The sequence below is a fragment of the Panulirus ornatus genome, chromosome 18, assembly GCF_036320965.1.
Source record: "Panulirus ornatus isolate Po-2019 chromosome 18, ASM3632096v1, whole genome shotgun sequence".
Taxonomy (NCBI): Eukaryota; Metazoa; Arthropoda; class Malacostraca; order Decapoda; family Palinuridae; genus Panulirus; species Panulirus ornatus.
Genome location: NC_092241.1, coordinates 60,065,022 through 60,084,283, shown reverse-complemented (window position 1 = coordinate 60,084,283; position 19,262 = coordinate 60,065,022). Strand labels below are relative to the sequence as shown.

Below are 19,262 nucleotides of genomic sequence, written 5' to 3'. Positions count from 1 at the left end.
GGACAGAAAAAAAGTGATGACACCTCAGGCTGGTATCAAGAAATCATGAACAGGTTCAAACAGTGCTAATATGCAAGTGCAAATGAATGAGGGCGAGAGGTTGCTAGGCCACATCTCATCTCCATGGCCAAATGAATTGGGGCTGGATGAGTTCATGGATGATCCCTGAGTTCTCTGAAAGAGTATCTGCTGGTCTTGGGGTAAATCCTCATTGGTGCATCTCATTCTGGGGGTATAATAGTGCTTTAATCCCCCAAGCAAGTGCTCTCTCCAATCCTCATCAGGCTCTGTCCACTGGTGAGAAAAATGGTGGAATGACCTGATTACAATGTGACCTAAATGATTTTATGAATTTATAAATAGTGCCCAAGTACCAAACTTAGGGGTAACAGAAATAGAGGTATCAAACAGAAGGTAAGAAAAAAAAATATGTTATCAACCCAAAGAATATGAATGCTCTACAGTCAAGAGAATAGAAGACTGAGAAAATGAGGGAGGTATAGATTTCTGACACATAATACAAAATCCTAAAAAAAAAAAAAACTTGGTTGGACTATAAGGAATCCTAAAAAAAAAAAAAAAAAAATAAATCATATTCACTAGGAAGATGTTAACGACAAACGGCAGCAAATGTCATATACACCACATAGCAATCTACCATTTTGCCAAAAGGCAAGGCTAGAGCATAGTGCTCACCACAAGAAAATCTAGATTTATGGAGAACGAGTTGCATGAGTTAAGTATTGTCAGGTGTTACATATGACAAGTAAAGATTGTATTTTGTGGACATAATGCCAGTAGTCCACATGTTACTGAGGCAAAAAGAAAAGACAGCTACTTGAGTCAGAGGAGTGCAACTTGACAACTACTAAAGTGCTGGCTAACTAAGCAGATGTCACTAACACTCAAAATCCATACATCAACTGCTACACTCTTCATCACATCATACATCATCCTGTCAGCATCCCTAGCTCTTCCATTCTTTTTAGATGCTTTCTGTTCATCTCCTCCTTTATAATATTTTCTGTGCATCAAACCCAACAATTTTCACTCTCCTCATCTTTAATCTTTTGCTCTTATGCAAACATCCCTACCTGATTCTTAAAACGCTCACTTCACCTCTTAAAAATAGATTACTGGATTGGCGAGTTTTAAAAAAAAGAATATGCTTTATGCTGCAAAAGTCACTGCCCAGTAATCATGGAACACAAACAAACCGAAAATTGCTTCTAGATATTTTTGTACTGTCTGATTTAACAAGCCTCATTCTCATAAAATGTATTAGACAGAATATCTTGGTATCTTCAACCATCCTGTATCAGAGACTATGAGAAGAAACATGTTTGAAAAGATCATCAGATGCCTCCATTTAGTTGACATGATGATGACACAGGATATGTTCTACAAGGCAATTTTTGCAAAAACAATGTATGCCACACTTATGTCAAATTCTATGCTTTCTTGTTTTGTTGGTATGTCTTCAATTACAAAGAAAAAAAAACAAGAAAATCATGGTTTACTGAAGAGACTACAGACATAATTCCAAGTCAGTATAGCACACTCATGCTTCTTCAAAAGAAATAGCAAAACAGAAGTGGGGTCGAGAAAAAGTTAAACATAGAATAACAAAATTAATGATAATCATTTCATTTACGATTTCAATGTGAAGATTTTTACATTTTTCAGATTCATTCGATCTCCAATTAAACAAAGTCAGCAAACAGTATTGCTACCAGGAATTCTACAGCATTGATGAGGTAATGGTTCCATATCAAGAAATGCAAGGTGATAAGCAATTCGTCACAAAGAAGCTGATATGATTTGGATTCAAAGTAATCTATGGGCTATATGTACTTCCAATGGAATGCACCTCTGTGCACAGCCATATTGTGGCTAACACAAAAATTCCAGATAAAATTCAAAGCTAGGGTCTTAATGTAGTCTTCAAAATAGTCAGTCACACAGCTGGCCAACTTCTAGCATCTGACAATCTGTATACCTCACTGCCTCTACTGGAAAATCTAGTGGAACATGGAATTGGTGGAATTGGAATGTTGAGAGAGGACGATTACCATGGCACACCCATCATGACATGAAAGATGATGAAAAAGAAAGAATATGAGCACATGGAAGAGGGAGGTACATAGTGGAAGTACAACTGTTTTAAACAAGAAATAACAAGGTCCTAAGTGTTGTATCAAATATGTTCAGGAACTTCTAAAGTGAAGGAGCCAAATGGTGGAGTAAACTTAGAAATATACACATTGAAGTGACATGCCAAACTTCATTATGGTTTATAATCACAGCATGAGTGCAGATAACATGTTTAACCAATGCATTTCAGCCAACAGGATCAGAATCAATCCAGGAAAATGAAGTGTCAATGCACAAGTAACAAAGCCTTATATACTATATATGAAAATGGATCACAAAATCAGTTTGATAGATTTCAAAACATACTTTGGTATTTCCAAAAAGAAACTTCACAGTACGAGCCATAAACTGGCAGATCCTAAGAATCTCTCAGCTGGAAAGGTAGTGGAGATCCTAAGAATCTCTCAGCTGGAAAGGTAGGAGATATCATGAAGTATAGTAGCACACAACACTGGACCATGAAAGGGGACCAACCAGATTGCAGGTGTTGTCAATATTCACATGAAACAATTATCTTTTTGAGATGTGTGCTATGCCTATCCGTTTAAGACATGCTGTGCCTCTTCATGCTGAATGCATGGAAAGTTACCATACAAATGTTGGCTGTTGCAGTAAACTGTTGTTTTACATATGAATGAGATAATGGGTGTTTAAGATCTGAAATGAATAACTGTAACAACTAGCATTGTATTATCATCAGGGATAAGTGGCAAGATTACCTGCCACTAAAGTGAATAAGATTTTCCTTTTGCCTGCTAAAGTTCTGCCACGTACTGATCATAGTGGAAACTCACCCTAAGTCAATCAGTGTTAAGCATTTCATATTTGCTCAATGCAGTAAAGTTTACTGTACTCAATGTGCATTTAACAGCTGACTGTATGTACATTATTATGTGATATTTGTGTTCACAACACTACTAAATGGCAGGAAAAGCTACCACTCCAAAAATGAAATTTTTTCAACCTTTAATTTCAATCCTGATCACATATTGTGATAAAGATTGATCAGTCTTTAATTTCAATCCTGATCACATATTGTGATAAAAGATTCATCAATAAAGTATTCATGGTAAACATATCACTTCCTACCCAGCAGATAATCTGCATCACTATTAGATTAATACAGTCTACAAGTACCTGTATCTTAACTTCACTTTGTACAGTTTCATCAGTATCTACCGTTTACCATTCAACATCTTTGGGAAGTTAAATCTATAAGTTTCATTCCGTAAATTCTGTACTTTAATCTTCTTTGCTCTTTCATTCCCACTTCTAATCCTATATCATCTAAAATAAAAGGCTAAATACATCATATTAACAGACAAGTACTAACAATCTCTGGACACAAGATAAAAGCTGATGTACCCTTAGCTTACCATTCAGGCTTATAAAAATCATATCCACAATTCAAAAATCATGAAGATAATTCATAAAACAAAATCCATTGCTCTACAGAGCTGTAAAATGTACCCTGTAAACCAGGGAATTCCAGCTCACTATCAAAAAATTAAAATCTATAGAATAATGCTTAGCTTCTATCACAACTGTGGAGTTGAAAATATTCCTTAACTGATCTTAACATGACCCAAAATATATTCCTTAACTGACCTTAACATGACCCAAAACATAGAGTCCAGATTTCTTGAGGTCATTAGTGAAGTCAATCAGAGGGCATGCTGAACGTGGATTATTCACCATAAGCAGCATCTGTGGGCGCCAAAACTTGACATGGTCCTTCCGAGAATCCAACAGCAGCAAATACTTGCGCACCTATGAGTAAATGTGAGCAAAAAGATATTATTTACCTATACATCTGCTCAGGTGCATTACACGACAGCTACAGACTGAGTGAGAACGAATGTGGCCTTTGTTGTCTTTTCCTAGCGCTACCTCGCAGGGGGAGGGGGGGTGCCATTTCATGTGTGGCAGGGTGGCGGCAGGAATGGATGAAGGCAGCATGTATGAATATATACATGTGCATATGTCTGTGTATGTATATGTATGTATACACAGAAATGTATAGGTGCATGTGTGGGCATTTATGTATATAAATGTGTATGTGGGTGGGTTGGGCCATTCTTTCGTCTGTTTCCTTGTGCTACCTCGCTAACGTGGGAGACAGCGACAAAATATTATAAATAAAATATCTGTATATGAATTATAATTAATTATAATTAGAATTATAACTAATTATAATTACAATTATAATTATAATTATTAATTATAATTATAATCAATTTTATCCCTGGGGATAGAGGAGAAAGAATACTTCCCATGCATTCCTCACGTGTCAAAGAAGGCGACTAAAGGGGACGGGAGCGGGGGGGATGGAAACCCTCCCCTCCTTGTATTTTAACTTTCTAAAAGGGAAAACAGAAGAAGGAGTCACGCGGGGAGAGCTCATTCTCCTCGAAGGCTCAGATTGGGGTGTCTAAATGTGTAAGGATGTAACCAAGATGAGAAAAAAGGAGAGATAGGTAGTATGTTTGAGGAAAGGAACCTGGATGTTTTGGCTCTTGAGTGAAACAAAGCTCAAGGGTAAAGGGGAAGAGTGGTTTGGTAATGTCTTGGGAGTGAAGTCAGGGGTTAATGAGACAAGAGCAAGGGAAGGAGTAGCACTACTCCTGAAACAGGGGTGGTGGAAGTATGTGATAGACTGTAAGAAAGTAAAATCTAGATTCATATGGACTGAAAGTGGGTGGAGAGAGATGGGTGATTATTGGTGCATATGCACCTAGGCATGAGAAGAAAGATCATGAGGCAAGTGTTTTGGGAGCAGCTGAGTGACTGTGTTAGTAGTTTTGATGCACGAGGCCGGGTTATAGTGATGGGTGATTTGAATGCAAAGGTGAGTAATGTGGCAGTTGACGGAATAATTGGTGTACATGGGGTGTTCAGTGTTGTAAATGGAAATGGTGAAGAGCTTGCAGATTTATGTGCTGAAAAAGGACTGGTGATTGGGAATACCTGGTTTAAAAAGAGAGATATACATAAGTATACATATGTAAGTAGGAGAGATGGCCAGAGAGCATTATTGGATTACGTGTTAATTGATAGGAGTGCGAAAGAGAGACTTTTGGATGTTAATGCGCTGAGAGGTGCAACTGGAGGGATGTCTGATCATTATCTTGTGGAGACAAAGGTGAAGATTTGTAGAGGTTTTCAGAAAAGAAGAGTGAATGTTGGGGTGAAAAGAGTGGTGTGAGTAAGTGAGCTTGGGAAGGAGACTTGTGTGAGGAAGTACCAGGAGAGACTGAGAACAGAATGGAAAAAGGTGAGAACAAAGGATACAAGGGGAGTGGGGGAGGAATGGGATGTATTTAGGGAAGCAGTGATGGCTTGCGCAAAAGATGCATGTGGCATGAGAAGCGTGGGAGGTAGGCAGATTAGAAAGGGTAGTGAGTGGTGGGATGAAGAAGTAAGAGTATTAGTGAAAGAGAAGTGAGAGGCATTTGGACGATTTTTGCAGGGAAATAATGCAAATGACTTGGAGATGTATAAAAGAAAGAGGCAGGAGGTCAAGAGAAAGATGCAAGAGGTGAAAAAGAGGGCAAATGAGAGTTGGGGTCAGAGAGTATCATTAAATTTTAGGGAGAAAAAAAAGATGTTTTGGAAGGAGGTAAATAAAGTGCGTAAGACAAGGGAACAAATAGGAACTTCAGTACAGGGGTCTAATGTTGAGGTGATAACAAGAATTGGTGATGTGAGATGGAGATGGAGTGAGTATTTTGAAGGTTTGTTGACTGTGTTTGATGATAGAGTGGCAGATATAGGGTGTTCTGGTCGAGGTGGTGTGCAAAGTTAGAGGGTTACGGAAAATGATTTGGCAAACAGAGAAGAGGTAGTAAAAGCTTTGCGAAAGATGAAAGCCAGCACGGCAGCGGGTTTGGATGGTATTGCAGTGGAATCTATTAAAAAAGGGGGTGACTGTATTGTTGACTGGTTGGTAAGGTTATCTAATGTATGTATGACTCATGGTGAGGTGCCTGAGGATTGGCGGAATGCTTGCATAGTGCTATTGTACAAAGGCAAAGGGGATAAATGTGAGTGCTCAAATTACAGAGGTATAAGTTTGTTGAGTATTCCTGGGAAATTATATGGGAGGGTATTGATTGAGAGGGTGAAGGCATGTACAGAGCATCAGATTGGGGAAGAGCAGTGTGGTTTCAGAAGTGGTAGAGGATGTGTGGATCAGATGTTTGCTTTGAAGAATGTATGTGAGAAATACTTAGAAAAGCAAATGGATTTGTATGTAGCATTTATGGATCTGGAGAAGGCATATGATAGAGTTGATAGAGATGCTCTGTGGAAGGTATTAAGAATATATGGTGTGGGAGGCAAGTTGTTAGAAGCAGTGAAAAGTTTTTATCAAGGATGTAAGGCATGTGTCCGTGTAGGAAGAGAGGAAAGTGATTGGTTCTCAGTGAATGTAGGTTTGCGGCAGGGGTGTGCGATGTCTCCATGGTTGTTCAATTTGTTTATGGATGGGGTTGTTAGGGAGGTGAATGCAAGAGTTTTGGAAAGAGGGGCAAGTATGCAGTCTGTTGTGGATGAGAGAGCTTGGGAAGTGAGTCAGTTGTTCGCTGATGTTACAGCACTGGTAGCTGATTCATGTGAGAAACTGCAGAAGCTGGTGACTGAGTTTGGTAAAGTGTGTGAAAGAAGAAAGCTGAGAGTAAATGTGAATAAGGGCAAGGTTATCAGGTACAGTAGGGTTGAGGGTCAAGTCAATAGGGAGGTAAGTTTGAATGGAGTAAAACTGGAGGAAGTGAAGTGTTTTAGATATCTGGGAGTGGATTTGGCAGCAGATGGAACCATGGAAGCAGAAATGAATCATAGGGTGGGGGAAGGGGCGAAAATTCTGGGAGCACTGAAGAATGTGTGGAAGTCGAGAACATTATCTTAGAATGCAAAAATGGGTATGTTTGAAGGAATAGTGGTTCCAACAATGTTACATGGTTGCGGGGCGTGGGCTATGGATAGAGTTGTGCGCAGGAGGGTGGATGTGCTGGAAATGCGATGCTTGAGGACAATATGTGGTGTGAGGTGGTTTGATCAAGTAAGTAATAATAGGGTCAGAGAGATGTGTGGCAATAAAAAGAGTGTGCTTGAGAGAGCAGAGGAGGGTGCTTTGAAATAGTTTGGTCACATGGAGAGAACGAGTGAGGAAAGATTGACCAAGAGGATATATGTGTCGGAGGTGGAGGGAATGAGGAGAAGTGGAAGACCAAATTGGCGGTGGAAAGATGGAGTGAAAAAGATTTTGAGAGATCGGGGCCTGAACATGCAGGGGGGTGAAAGGCGTGCAAGGAGTAGAGTGAACTGGAACAATGTGGTATACCGGGGTTGACGTGCTGTCAATGGATTGAACCAGGGCATGTGAAGCGTCTGGGGTAAACCATGGAAAGTTCTGTGGGGCCTGGATGTGGAAAGGGAGCTGTGGTTTTGGTGCATTATTACATGACAGCTAGAGACTGAGTGTGAACGAATGTGGCCTTTGTTGTCTTTTCCTAGCGCTACCTCACACACATGAGGGGGGAGGGGGTTGTTATTTCATGTGTGACGAGGTGGCGATGGGAATGAATAAGGGCAGACAGTATGAAGTATGTACATGTGTATATATGTATTTGTCTGTGTGTGTATATAGATGTATATGTTGAGATGTATAGGTATGTATATTTGCATGTGTGGACGTGTATGTGGGTGGGTTGGGCCATTCTTTTGTCTGTTTCCTTGCGCTACCTCGCTAACGCGGGAGACAGCGACAAAGCAAAATAAATTAATAAATAATAATGAATTAGTATCATATCAGGAAATGATATGAGTGAAAAGAAGGTGGTGAAAGTAAAACTTCATTTCACCACCATGTCACATTTCATCTTATGCACCTCTTTTCTCTTCACCAAACTACTTGCAATGAATCTCTCATTTTGTATATCTAAATGACCTAAGCACCTTACATCCAGCTCATTCAACAATCCTTCAAAGTATTTAGTCCATCTGCTCTTCATCGCATCATTACATGTTACAACTCCCCTATTTGCTCCCTTTTTTTATGTTGGAGGCTCCAGTCATGGACGAAAGTTCATTTCAAGGGCAGGCTTTGACTGAAATAGAGAGAAGGTTATGAAAGGAAAAAGAAAAGACATGGAAAAGTATTTACGAATTTTGGTGGCAGTGAAAAACCTGTCTTTTGATATGTGCCAGGTCACACTTACTGGTAAAGACTTTAAAAAGGAGAGAGTTCCAAAGCTACAAGCTATAGGGATAGAAACAATTTTCAAAGCAGCCCACCCTAAAGGTGCCAATGGGTACATGGTTATAAACAGTTCTAGAATATTAGAATTAGAAGTCAGAAATATGGGTAGGGTGGGATATAATTTACTCTAGATCATTGAGAATGGAGAATGTGAGGGCTTCAATCCCCCAACATCCATATGGGAAGACTTCAACTATTCCCTACAATGAACACTGAAATCCCTAAGGAGAGGATCGCAGCTTGTGGGAAGAGGATGCTACAGTCTCATGGCAGGAGTTTAGATACTCAAAGAAGGATATAAAATTTGAAGAATTAAGAGAGCAATAGGTGAAGCAGAGGAAAAGCGTGGTAGTTGGGAGACAGATCTAGAGCCACATATCGAAGTTTAGGGATTCAAGATCCTCAAGGCATGCAACAGGTGTGCTGATGTTAGAATAAGCACAAACACCACCTCTGAAATGGAACTGTGAGTGGAGATTATAGCTGGATATGAAAAAGGGGCTAGTGAGAGCATCATCAGACAACTGGCTTTCATAGAGATGTCATACATTAGAAGTACTAGACAGATGGTGTTCAACAGAAGAGAAGTTACTAGAGACCATAAATGTTGGTATAGTGAAGAGCAAAAGAGGAAGGTCTATCAGAGTGGAAAAGGTTGTGGGAGGGACTATTACCACTACTACTTGACCTCTCCCTGTCACTGGAAGTAGTGTCAAGCAGAAACCCGCAGATTCTTAGCACCTCATGATGCTGGGGACAAGGGGCCACAGATTTGTTGAACTCTGTCAAGACTATATTTAATAATGAATGATCAGGCTGAAGGAGGCAAAAGTATGTCTGTGATGAAAAATAAGTGAGGTTTGAGTAGGTGTATGGTGCTTGCAAGGAAGACAAGCCCAGTAGACCGATTTTGATGAGACAGAAGGTAAGACAAGCAATCTTAACATTGAGAGTGTACGATGGTTCCAGGCACCACTTTAACACTCCTCAGTCAGGATGGCAGCACCATTCAGGGTGGCTTTTGTCAATAGCCTACACTTCTTGTTTGTTTGTTCTGTGATGTACTTGATAGGGTGGGATGATGAAGCTGGATTTTTGTTGGCAAAAGTGGTTTTGATAAAGGAAACAGACACATATATATCATCTAGTGTAGATAACTTAGATAGTAGGATAGCAACCAATGAGACGAAGTTGAAAGATACTTCCATCTTCCCACCTGCGAGGAAAATTTGTCGCCACATTATTGAACAACCTACCAGCAATGAACTCTCCACTCACAATAGGTTTAATGTACTAGATGATGAAGTACAGGATGATCGTAGCATCATCCTAGTCAGAGACTCCATAGTCAGACATCAGGACAAGGAGTTCTGTGTGAAGGGTAGAAGTAGGAAGAACTTGTGTTATCCAGGTGATATGATAGGTTACAAGTGCTAGGATAGAACATATGATAAGGATGTGATGTTGTCACTATACCTAAGTCTAATCAGATTACAACTTGAATATGCAGTGCAGATTTGGGCCCCCAACTTTTTTTTTTTTTTTTTTTCTTTATACTTTGTCGCTGTCTCCCGCGTTTGCGAGGTAGCGCAAGGAAACAGACGAAAGAAATGGCCCAACCCCCCCCCATACACATGTATATACATACGTCCACACACGCAAATATACATACCTACACAGCTTTCCATGGTTTACCCCAGACGCTTCACATGCCTTGATTCAATCCACTGACAGCACGTCAACCCCGGTATACCACATCGCTCCAGTTCACTCTATTCCTTGCCCTCCTTTCACCCTCCTGCATGTTCAGGCCCCGATCACACAAAATCTTTTTCACTCCATCTTTCCACCTCCAATTTGGTCTCCCTCTTCTCCTCGTTCCCTCCACCTCCGACAAATATATCCTCTTGGTCAATCTTTCCTCACTCATTCTCTCCATGTGCCCAAACCACTTCAAAACACCCTCTTCTGCTCTCTCAACCACGCTCTTTTTATTTCCACACATCTCTCTTACCCTTACATTACTCACTCGATCAAACCACCTCACACCACACATTGTCCTCAAACATCTCATTTCCAGCACATCCATCCTCCTGCGCACAACTCTATCCATAGCCCACGCCTCGCAACCATACAACATTGTTGGAACCACTATTCCTTCAAACATACCCATTTTTGCTTTCCGAGATAATGTTCTCGACTTCCACACATTCTTCAAGGCCCCCAGAATTTTCGCCCCCTCCCCCACCCTATGATCCACTTCCGCTTCCATGGTTCCATCCGCTGCCAGATCCACTCCCAGATATCTAAAACACTTCACTTCCTCCAGTTTTTCTCCATTCAAACTCACCTCCCAATTGACTTGACCCTCAACCCTACTGTACCTAATAACCTTGCTCTTATTCACATTTACTCTTAACTTTCTTCTTCCACACACTTTACCAAACTCAGTCACCAGCTTCTGCAGTTTCTCACATGAATCAGCCACCAGCGCTGTATCATCAGCGAACAACAACTGACTCACTTCCCAAGCTCTCTCATCCCCAACAGACTTCATACTTGCCCCTCTTTCCAAAACTCTTGCATTTACCTCCCTAACAACCCCATCCATAAACAAATTAAACAACCATGGAGACATCACACACCCCTGCCGCAAACCTACATTCACTGAGAACCAATCACTTTCCTCTCTTCCTACACGTACAAATGCCTTACATCCTCGATAAAAACTTTTCACTGCTTCTAACAACTTTCCTCCCACACCATATATTCTTAATACCTTCCACAGAGCATCTCTATCAACTCTATCATATGCCTTCTCCAGATCCATAAATGCTACATACAAATCCATTTGCTTTTCTAAGTATTTCTCACATACATTCTTCAAAGCAAACACCTGATCCACACATCCTCTACCACTTCTGAAACCACACTGCTCTTCCCCAATCTGATGCTCTGTACATGCCTTCACCCTCTCAATCAATACCCTCCCATATAATTTACCAGGAATACTCAACAAACTTATACCTCTGTAATTTGAGCACTCACTCTTATCCCCTTTGCCTTTGTACAATGGCACTATGCACGCATTCCGCCAATCCTTAGGCACCTCACCATGAGTCATACATACATTAAATAACCTTACCAACCAGTCAACAATACAGTCAGCCCCTTTTTTAATAAATTCCAGTGCAATACTATCCAAACCTGCTGCCTTGCCGGCTTTCATCTTCCGCAAAGCTTTCACTACCTCTTCTCTGTTTACCAAATCATTTTCCCTAACCCTCTCACTTTGCACACCACCTCGACCAAAACACCCTATATCTGCCACTCTATCATCAAACACATTCAACAAACCTTCAAAATACTCACTCCATCTCCTTCTCACATCACCACTACTTGTTATCACCTCCCCATTTGCGCCCTTCACTGAAGTTCCCATTTGCTCCCTTGTCTTACGCACTTTATTTACCTCCTTCCAGAACATCTTTTTATTCTCCCTAAAATTTAATGATACTCTCTCACCCCAACTCTCATTTGCCCTTTTTTTCACCTCTTGCACCTTTCTCTTGACCTCCTGTCTCTTTCTTTTATACATCTCCCACTCAATTGCATTTTTTCCCTGCAAAAATCGTCCAAATGCCTCTCTCTTCTCTTTCACTAATACTCTTACTTCTTCATCCCACCACTCACTACCCTTTCTAATCAACCCACCTCCCACTCTTCTCATGCCACAAGCATCTTTTGCGCAATCCATCACTGATTCCCTAAATACATCCCATTCCTCCCCCACTCCCCTTGCTTCCATTGTTCTCACCTTTTTCCATTCTGTACTCAGTCTCTCCTGGTACTTCCTCACACAGGTCTCCTTCTCAAGCTCACTTACTCTCACCACCCTCTTCACCCCAACATTCACTCTTCTTTTCTGAAAACCCATACAAATCTTCACCTTAGCCTCCACAAGATAATGATCAGACATCCCTCCAGTTGCACCTCTCAGCACATTAACATCCAAAAGTCTCTCTCGCACGCCTGTCAATTAACACGTAATCCAATAACGCTCTCTGGCCATCTCTCCTACTTACATAAGTATACTTATGTATATCTCGCTTTTTAAACCAGGTATTCCCAATCATCAGTCCTTTTTCAGCACATAAATCTACAAGCTCTTCACCATTTCCATTTACAACACTGAACACCCCATGTATACCAATTATTCCCTCAACTGCCACATTACTCACCTTTGCATTCAAATCACCCATCACTATAACCCGGTCTCGTGCATCAAAACCACTAACACACTCATTCAGCTGCTCCCAAAACACTTGCCTCTCTTGATCTTTCTTGTGCAGCAAACGAGCAACTAAAATGAGTCCTTGCATAACAATCCATATGAGGAGAGACTGCAAGAATTAAACGATCTTCCTAAGCAAGAGAGGCCTCCAGGGAAAGTTAACAGAATGATTTAAATGTGAATACTCTCACTTGGCTGCTATCATGAATATGAGTATTTTACTCATGATTCTTAAAATAATGGGGGTAATTAAGGTAGTCACAATTCATGAAAAGGAAATTATAAAATCATGAACAATTGCAACCCTGTTATATATATTCACATATCTCATGTTATTCTCTTTCACTTTCCTTACAAAGTGTTTCATATTGTAGGTGTTCCACCTCACTACCTTGGTCATCTAAATATTTATATATTTCCCAAGCGTTATCCACATAATCATGATTTGTAAGTCAACAACTGCGCACTTACAACGACAGATGTGTGGTACTGATGAAAGCAGAATTTTTTCCTGTATCTTTCTGGTGATGGAAAAGACCACTATAGGTCTGTATGATAATACAGATGGATATCTAAATAAAGGAAAAATCCAACACATCAATAAGCATAAACAGGCATTATCTTATCTACAACATCATCAACAGAAGTGAAAACATGCTTATAGACGAAGGGAACCATGATCAAGTAATCTTTTTCCTAATAATATACCTAAAAAAAACTTTGAGATTTACTGAATCTATATTCAACAAAATTCATAACCATATATTCATCCTTATGGTTATCCTTACCTGATGGAATATAAGAGCCTGAGATATGGAGCCCCACTGGTGTTGTTCTGAGGGTGATTGCAGATGGAGGATGATGACTAATACCAGCAAAACAATAATGCAGATTCCAGCTGTTGATGGACTGATCACAAACATCATTGCACCATTCCCTATTATCCCAAGAACTGATGTCCACCAAGAAAAATAACGAAAGGTTGGCCTAAAAGGAAAAACAATGCATGAATCACATAAAAGTTATTTTCTTTTATTTTGCTTTGTCGCTGTCTCCGCGTTTGCGAGGTAGCGCAAGGAAACAGACAAAAGAAATGGCCCAACCCACCCCCATACACAATGTATACACACACACACACGTCCACACACACAAATATACATACGTATACATCTCAATGTACACATATATATACATACACAGACACATACATATATACCCATGCACACAATTCACACTGTCTGCCCCCATTCACTCCCATCGCCACCTCGCCACACATGGAATACCATCCCCCTCCCCCCTCATGTGTGCGAGGTAACACTAGGAAAAGACAACAAAGGCCCCATTCGTTCACACTCAGTCACTAGCTGCCACGCAATAATGCCTGAAACCACAGCTCCCTTTCCACATCCAGGCCCCACACAACTTTCCATGGTTTACCCCAGACGCTTCACTTGCCCTGATTCAATCCACTGACAGCACGTCAACCCCGGTATACCACATTGATCCAATTCACTCTATTCCTTGCCCTCCTTTCACCCTCCTGCATGTTCAGGCCCCGATCACACAAAATCTTTTTCACTCCATCTTTCCACCTCCAATTTGGTCTCCCACTTCTCCTCGTTCCCTCCACCTCCGACACATATATCCTCTTGGTCAATCTTTCCTCACTCATTCTCTCCATGTGCCCAAACCATTTCAAAACACCCTCTTCTGCTCTCTCAACCACGCTCTTTTTATTTCCACACATCTCTTACCCTTACATTACTTACTCGATCAAACCACCTCACACCACACATTGTCCTCAAACATCTCATTTCCAGCACATCCACCCTCCACCGCACAACTCTATCCATAGCCCACGCCTCGCAACCATACAACATTGTTGGAACCACTATTCCTTCAAACATACCCATTTTTGCTTTCCAAGATTATGTTCTCGACTTCCACACATTCTTCAAGGCTCCCAGGATTTTCGCCCCCTCCCCCACCCTATGATTCACTTCCGCTTCCATGGTTCAATCCGCTGCCAGATCCACTCCCAGATATCTAAAACACTTTACTTCCTCCAGTTTTTCTCCATTCAAACTATCCTCCCAATTGACTTGACCCTCAACCCTACTGTACCTAATAACCTTGCTCTTATTCACATTTACTCTTAACTTTCTTCTTTCACACACTTTACCAAACTCAGTCACCAGCTTCTGCAGTTTCTCACATGAATCAGCCACCAGCGCTGTATCATCAGCGAACAACAACTGACTCACTTCCCAAGCTCTCTCATCCACAACAGACTTCATACTTGCCCCTCTTTCCAAAACTCTTGCATTCACCTCCCTAACAACCCCATCCATAAACAAATTAAACAACCATGGAGACATCACACACCCCTGCCGCAAACCTACATTCACTGAGAACCAATCACTTTCCTCTCTTCCTACACGTACACATGCCTTACATCCTCGATAAAAACTTTTCACTGCTTCTAACAACTTGCCTCCCACACCATATAGTCTTAATACCTTCTACAGAGCATCTCTATCAACTCTATCATATGCCTTCTCCAGATCAAGAATGCTACATACAAATCCATTTGCTTTTCTAAGTATTTCTCACATACATTCTTCAAAGCAAACACCTGATCCACACATCCTCTACCACTTCTGAAACCACACTGCTCTTCCCCAATCTGATGCTCTGTACATGCCTTCACCCTCTCAATCAATACCCTCCCATATAATTTACCAGGAATACTCAACAAACTTATACCTCTGTAATTTGAGCACTCACTCTTATCCCCTTTGCCTTTGTACAATGGCACTATGCACGCATTCCGCCAATCCTCAGGCACCTCACCATGAGTCATACATACATTAAATAACCTTACCAACCAGTCAATAATACAGTCACCCCCTTTTTTAATAAATTCCACTGCAATACCATCCAAACCTGCTGCCTTGCCAGCTTTCATCTTCCGCAAAGCTTTTACTACCTCTTCTCTGTTTACCAAATCATATTCCCTAACCCTCTCACTTTGCACACCACCTCGACCAAAACACCCTATATCTGCCACTCTATCATCAAACACATTCAACAAACCTTCAAAATACTCACTCCATCTCCTTCTCACATCACCACTACTTGTTATCACCTACCCATTTGCGCCCTTCACTAAAGTTCTCATTTGCTCCCTTGTCTTACGCACTTTATTTACCTCCTTCCAGAACATCTTTTTGTTCTCCCTAAAATCTAATGATACTATCTCACCCCAACTCTCATTTGCCCTCTTTTTCACCTCTTGCACCTTTTTTGTATTTGTTCAAAAATCATAGGGTAACAGTAAAAACCAATCATGAAATAGAGCATATCTAAAGTACAAGAGGGTATGCACCAAGTATTGAAAAACATGAGGAGGTTTAAGATGCATTCTAGAGACGATGAAAGAACAATACTGGATCTAGATCCAGGGGAGAAACTAGGAGATGAGTGACAAGAATGGATAGGCAGAGAACAACAGGATGATTAACTGGCAGGTTTGGGGTCCTCATTGTAAATGACAGAGGTAAAAAATTATGTGCATTATTGAATCACCAGGTAAAAAAGTTTTTTTATTTCTATACTTAATCACTGTCTCCTGCATCAGCGAGGTAGTGCAAGGAAACAGATGAGGAATGGCCCAACCCACCCACGTACACATGTACATATATAAACGCCCATACACGCATATATACATACATATACATTTCAACGTATAAATAACATAAACATACACACATAAATATATATACACACGTACACATTCATACTTGCTGTCTTCATCCATTCCCGTCGCCAGCCCACCACGCATGAAATAACATCCCCCCTCCCCCACCAACAAGGTAGCGCCAGGAAGACAAAAAAAGCCCACATTCGTTCACACTCAGTTTCTAGCTGTCATGTGCAATGCGCCGAAACCACAGCTCCCTTTCCACATCCAGGTCCCACAGACCTTTCCATGGTTTACCCCAGAATCTTCACATGCCCGGGTTCAATCCAGTGACAGCACATCCACCCCGGTATCCCACATTGTTCCAATTCACTCCATGTTCAATTCACTGTATGTTCAGGCCCTGATCACTCAAGAAAGTTACAAACAAATCTTTTAAATAATTTTCATAGATTCAATATGTACAGACACAGGGAAGAAAAGGTAGACACAAGTATGATTCTTTCTAGCATGAAATATAGGTTTTGCAGGATGAAAAACACTTCTTTCCCAGAGGCAGAGCCTTATGAGCATCTGTGAGCACTTGGTTATTTGGGAGATCAATTACTTTTTTGCTCAGAAGATAAGATGTAAGAGGACACCTTGGTTAGTGGTGCTTTGTATGGTGCTGTTTCATTACAATATTCTCTCTTGTTGGTATTCTTTTTTCTTTATTACAAAACAAGATGAAAATCCATTTCTCTGTGCTGCATCCTCAGCCAATGGAAATAGCATGTGTTCTTCAGTGTTCAGCCAACTAGCACTTAATGCAGCTGATTTTGAGCACTCTTCTCAACGCTGTGTTTACCAGAGAAAAGTGGATCTAATACTTTTGCCTACTTTCGTGTGTACAAAAGAACCATAATGTCTGAGAAAAGGCCAGCAGGTGTCAGTGTTGGTAATGTGGGAAAGCATTCAAGGAAAATGCAAGTCATGAGGTGTGATGAGGTTCCTCATGTTCATGTTTATAGCACTGAGGTGGGTTTATTTCTCATATTTTTGCCTACCTTTGTTTGTGGAAGAGATCCATAATGCTTGGAAAAAGGCCAACTGATGTCAGTGTTGGTATTGTGGGCAAGCATTCAAGGGAAAAAGCACCAGTCTTGCTGTGATAATGCATGTAATAAAGCAAGATGAGGCTCCTCAAGTTTGTGCTTACAGCACCAAAGTGGGTTTAATTCTCATGCTTATGCCTACTTTCATGTGCAACAGATCCACAATGTCTGGAAAAAGGCCTGCAGGTGTTTGTGCAGGTAATCTGGGGAAGCACTAATGGAAAAGCTACAGTTTACATGTGAAAATGAAAGTTACAAGAACTGAGAAGGCTCCTAAACAAATGTGTCTACAGCACCATGGTGGGTATATACCTTGAAATTTTGTCAACGTTTTTGTATGTCACTGACTTATAAAGTGTAAAAAGCCTGTAGGTGTTAGTGTTGGTAATGTTGGCAAGTAATGAATGTGAAATGCAGGTTATAAGGCATGATAAGGCTTCTAAACACTCATGTTTACAGCAACATGGTGGGTTTCTTTCTTGTATTTTTGCCTATATTTTGTACATAATCGACTCATAAAGAGAGATAAACCTTACAGGTGTTAGTTCTGACAATGTGAGCTAGTATTCAAGGAAAAGCATTAATATAGATGTGAAAATGCAGGTTACAAGGTGTCCAGACTGTATGTATCTAACCTGTTCCAATCAAATGCAATGGTGTGTACTCTGCCATAAATCATTATATTTTTTGATGTTATCATTACAAATCATAAGTATTCTTACATTGTTTTCTTACTTATTTTCCATCCCAGGGGTCCCTTCTATCATCATGGAACTCCCTCAGTGCTCAAGATGCTAGCCACATCCATTGGGCAGGAACATAGGTCATAAAGTGTAGTCCTGTGTTTGTCCATGTACCTACCTAAGAGCACCTATGACAAATTTTGCTATATTGGCAGTGTTAGCATGATGCACTCCCCACTTAACTTGTATGCTGATGAGGTATACTTCTCTCAACACCCTCTCCTCTCCCTATTACTTGTCTAGCATGATGCTCCATGCAATTTTTTCAGCAACTGCTCCTTTAGCATATTACCTATTCTAGGTTCATCATTGACCACAACAGCGAGTCTAACCTTCTTTTGAATGTTTCTTTAGTCACTTCATTTAAATATCTTAGATAAACCAGTATCACATTCAATAATCCTTCCAGCTTCCTTGCTTTTCTGGTATGTTTCCATGAATTACTCATCTTGCCTGAATGCTTTCAGGTTTAAACATTGTTCTTTATTCCCCATATTTGTTACCAGGCATATATTACATACAGCTCTCCCTCCAGCATTACTTGACTCTAGCTGCTCAAGGTAACACCACAAGTGAAAAGTCACCTTTGGTGAGCCTGTATCATAAGAGGCACAATCTCATCAAAGAACTTCTCTGCAGAGAAATTTACATTTCCCTACTACTTTAAGTGATGTAGTCTTGGGATGCAGGAGCCTTTAGAAATGTTCTGGGCAACACCAAAAGTTGCATAGAAATTGGTCCTGGCATGCTCATGAATATCACTCCCTCCAATGCTCAAGACTGTAATGCTGAGGCTCTTTTAATCATTCATGGTGGTCCATATGCTCTCATCCATTTACCTTAATGGTGAAATGCTTCTGCACTCTCTTTATCCTGTTTAATTCAATATGTTTTACTAGTGACCATAGAACACAACAGTATTCAAGTTTACATCTTATATATACTTCAAGCATTTTCATCATTATCAATATTCATCTACTTGTACTGTAGGGGGAGGGAGTTTTACACTTGTTGG

General features: G+C 40.5%; 1 protein-coding gene across 1 annotated transcript in view; it reads right to left on the bottom strand.

The window, feature by feature from the left end:
• The window catches only part of LOC139755173 (solute carrier family 12 member 9), a 290,342-nt gene that overhangs the window by 121,971 nt on the left and 149,109 nt on the right, over positions 1-19,262 (bottom strand). The window contains exons 10-11 of the mRNA XM_071673343.1: positions 13,496-13,694; positions 3,763-3,924 (exon numbers count right to left, since the gene is read on the bottom strand). Coding sequence (XP_071529444.1) covers positions 3,763-3,924; positions 13,496-13,694 — 361 coding nt within the window. The remainder of the gene's footprint in view (positions 1-3,762; positions 3,925-13,495; positions 13,695-19,262) is intronic.